The 2,068-nt window shown below is 58.8% G+C and overlaps 1 protein-coding gene across 2 annotated transcripts in view; it reads right to left on the reverse strand.

Moving 5' to 3' along the window:
* Nucleotides 1–1,275: 1,275 nt before the first annotated feature.
* Nucleotides 1,276–2,068, reverse strand: part of LOC103608002 (rap guanine nucleotide exchange factor 3-like) — a 12,587-nt gene continuing 11,794 nt past the window's right edge. For both annotated transcript variants that reach the window (XM_008592448.1, XM_008592449.1), the window contains one exon: nt 1,276–1,704. In XM_008592448.1, the coding sequence (XP_008590670.1) occupies nt 1,586–1,704 (119 nt within the window). In that variant the 3' untranslated portion in view covers nt 1,276–1,585. The remainder of the gene's footprint in view (nt 1,705–2,068) is intronic.

The raw sequence follows: 2,068 nt of genomic DNA on the forward strand, positions 1-2,068 counted from the left end.
TACCCTGCCATGAGCTCCACCTCAGTCTCCCCGCCAGCTTCACCCGAGGTGACGCAGGAGGACACAGGGCTCCCGCGGCTGCCCCTCTGCTGCGCGGGCAGGAGCTGCAGTTTCACTCGTTTGCCACTGACCGCTGGGCAGCAGTCAGACCCATCTTACAGATGGAGAAAGGAAGGCAGAACCATTCACTGACTTGCTCAGATCCACTTAGAAGCCTGAGGTAAATGCCAGCTGTGCTGCCTCCCTGCTAAGGGACCCCTTCTGGAAGCAGCTGGCACACGTAGCCGCGACCAGGGGGCTGAGAGGAGTCTGCATGTGGAGATGATGGGAGGTGGGGCTTTGTCAAGCCTGAGCAAGGGCTGGGGCCCTACACCACCTCCTGTCCCTCCAGGTATGGGCCTACTTCCTCCAGGGGTCATCTCCAAGGCAGTGAGGTCTCTCACAGGCCAGACAATGTGCCTACTGCTGCCAGGCCAGGGCAATGGAGAGCAGGGGGTGAGGGGAGGATGAGGCGTCCCTGCCTGGATGTGAGCTCTGCCTGGCAGGAGGGGACCTCGAAGTAGCTGGTTCCTTGGGGACATGATGAAGCAGGGAAGAGAGGACTTGACACTAGCAGAGCCTGCTAGGGCTGGTCTCATCACTGATGATCAATCCTGATTTCCTGGAAGCCTGCTAGGCCTCGGCACCTTCTGTATCACTAGCCACCCTCAGAGGCCTCTGCTCAGTGTGAACGCCACCCAGCAGGGAAAGAGGCGCTCAAGGGCAGGGGCACAGGGACTGGAGTTGGGAGGAAGAAGGTAGGAAGTCCTGGTTGCATCTGGACTGGAATAGTTCTCGCGGACCACCATGGGGCGCTGATGGGCACCCTGGCTGACTACTGTCTGGGGGTCCAGGGGCACCTCTGGGTGGCCGTTGGCCATCTCAGAGCCCTGCTTTGGTCCCAGAGACTGTGCATAGCAGAGTGGAGGGCCTCCTCCACGGCTCCCTCCCGAGCACACCCACATGGCCTGCATCAGAACACACGCATCTTTGTTAATTGACTGTAACAATAAGGCTCCTTGGGACGCCACTCCCTGGCAATTGACCCTGCCCACATCCAGCTGTTTATCTCAGATGCTGTGGAAAGAAAAGCAGGACACCCCTTCCGGGGGCTAGGCCCCCGCTGCTGCCACACACACATGCCATGCATATGCAGTGCAGCCTCTCTCTGGCCACTATGAAAACAAACCACAGGGGCCTGGAGAGGGCTGGACAACAAAGCCACACCGCACAGAATCTGGAAAAAAGCTGGTGTGGAGAGCTTTCTATTGAACACAGAGTCCCAGCACCCACTCCACTCTCCCACCCACTCCCAGGGCCTCTCTGTCCCCCATTCCTTGGTCTTGGGCCCTAGCTCGTTTCCACTCCAAGGTCCTCCTTAGCTGCAAGTCATCACAGGGGACAGCTGCCTCCATGCCGCCCACTCCAGGGCCTCGAGTCCACTCTGCGGAGAGCCCTGCCCAGCTGCGGCCAGCCTGCGGGCCTCCTGGCCCGGGCATGCCCTGGCTTTCCCAGCGGGAAGTGCCTGCTCCAGCCCAGCCCCTCCTCACGGCTCCAGCTCCCGAGAGAGGCGGGAGAGCTCCCGCTGGTTGTCGATGACCTTCAGCTGCTGGATATAAGCCCAGGTGTTGGCTGCACTCCGGGTGCTCAGGGACTGCTCCGAGCCTGGCAAGGGGCGGGAGGGGGCGGTCAGGGAGGCACCGAGGCCACTTTGTACAGCCCATCCCTTCCCCCTCCAAGGAGCAATGTCAGTTTTCCTGCCCTCCACCACCCACCCTGCCACTTCCCATCACCAATCCCCAAAGACTGCTGTCCCTGCCCACCCCCCACAGATTTGGAGGACAGAATAGCACTGTGGCTAAGAGAAGAGAGTTTGGAAAAAGCAGCCCCCAAGGTTACATACAGCATAACACTCCTTTACTAAGTTCAAAAACAACTAAAACCAAAAAATATTTTGTTATAATGTATGTATAATATATGAGGGATTTTTAAGGTAGAGGTGTGTGTAGGGTGTGTGTGTGTGTGTGTG

The sequence above is a fragment of the Galeopterus variegatus genome, unplaced genomic scaffold (assembly GCF_000696425.1).
Source record: "Galeopterus variegatus unplaced genomic scaffold, G_variegatus-3.0.2 Scaffold7932, whole genome shotgun sequence".
Lineage (NCBI taxonomy): Eukaryota > Metazoa > Chordata > Mammalia > Dermoptera > Cynocephalidae > Galeopterus > Galeopterus variegatus.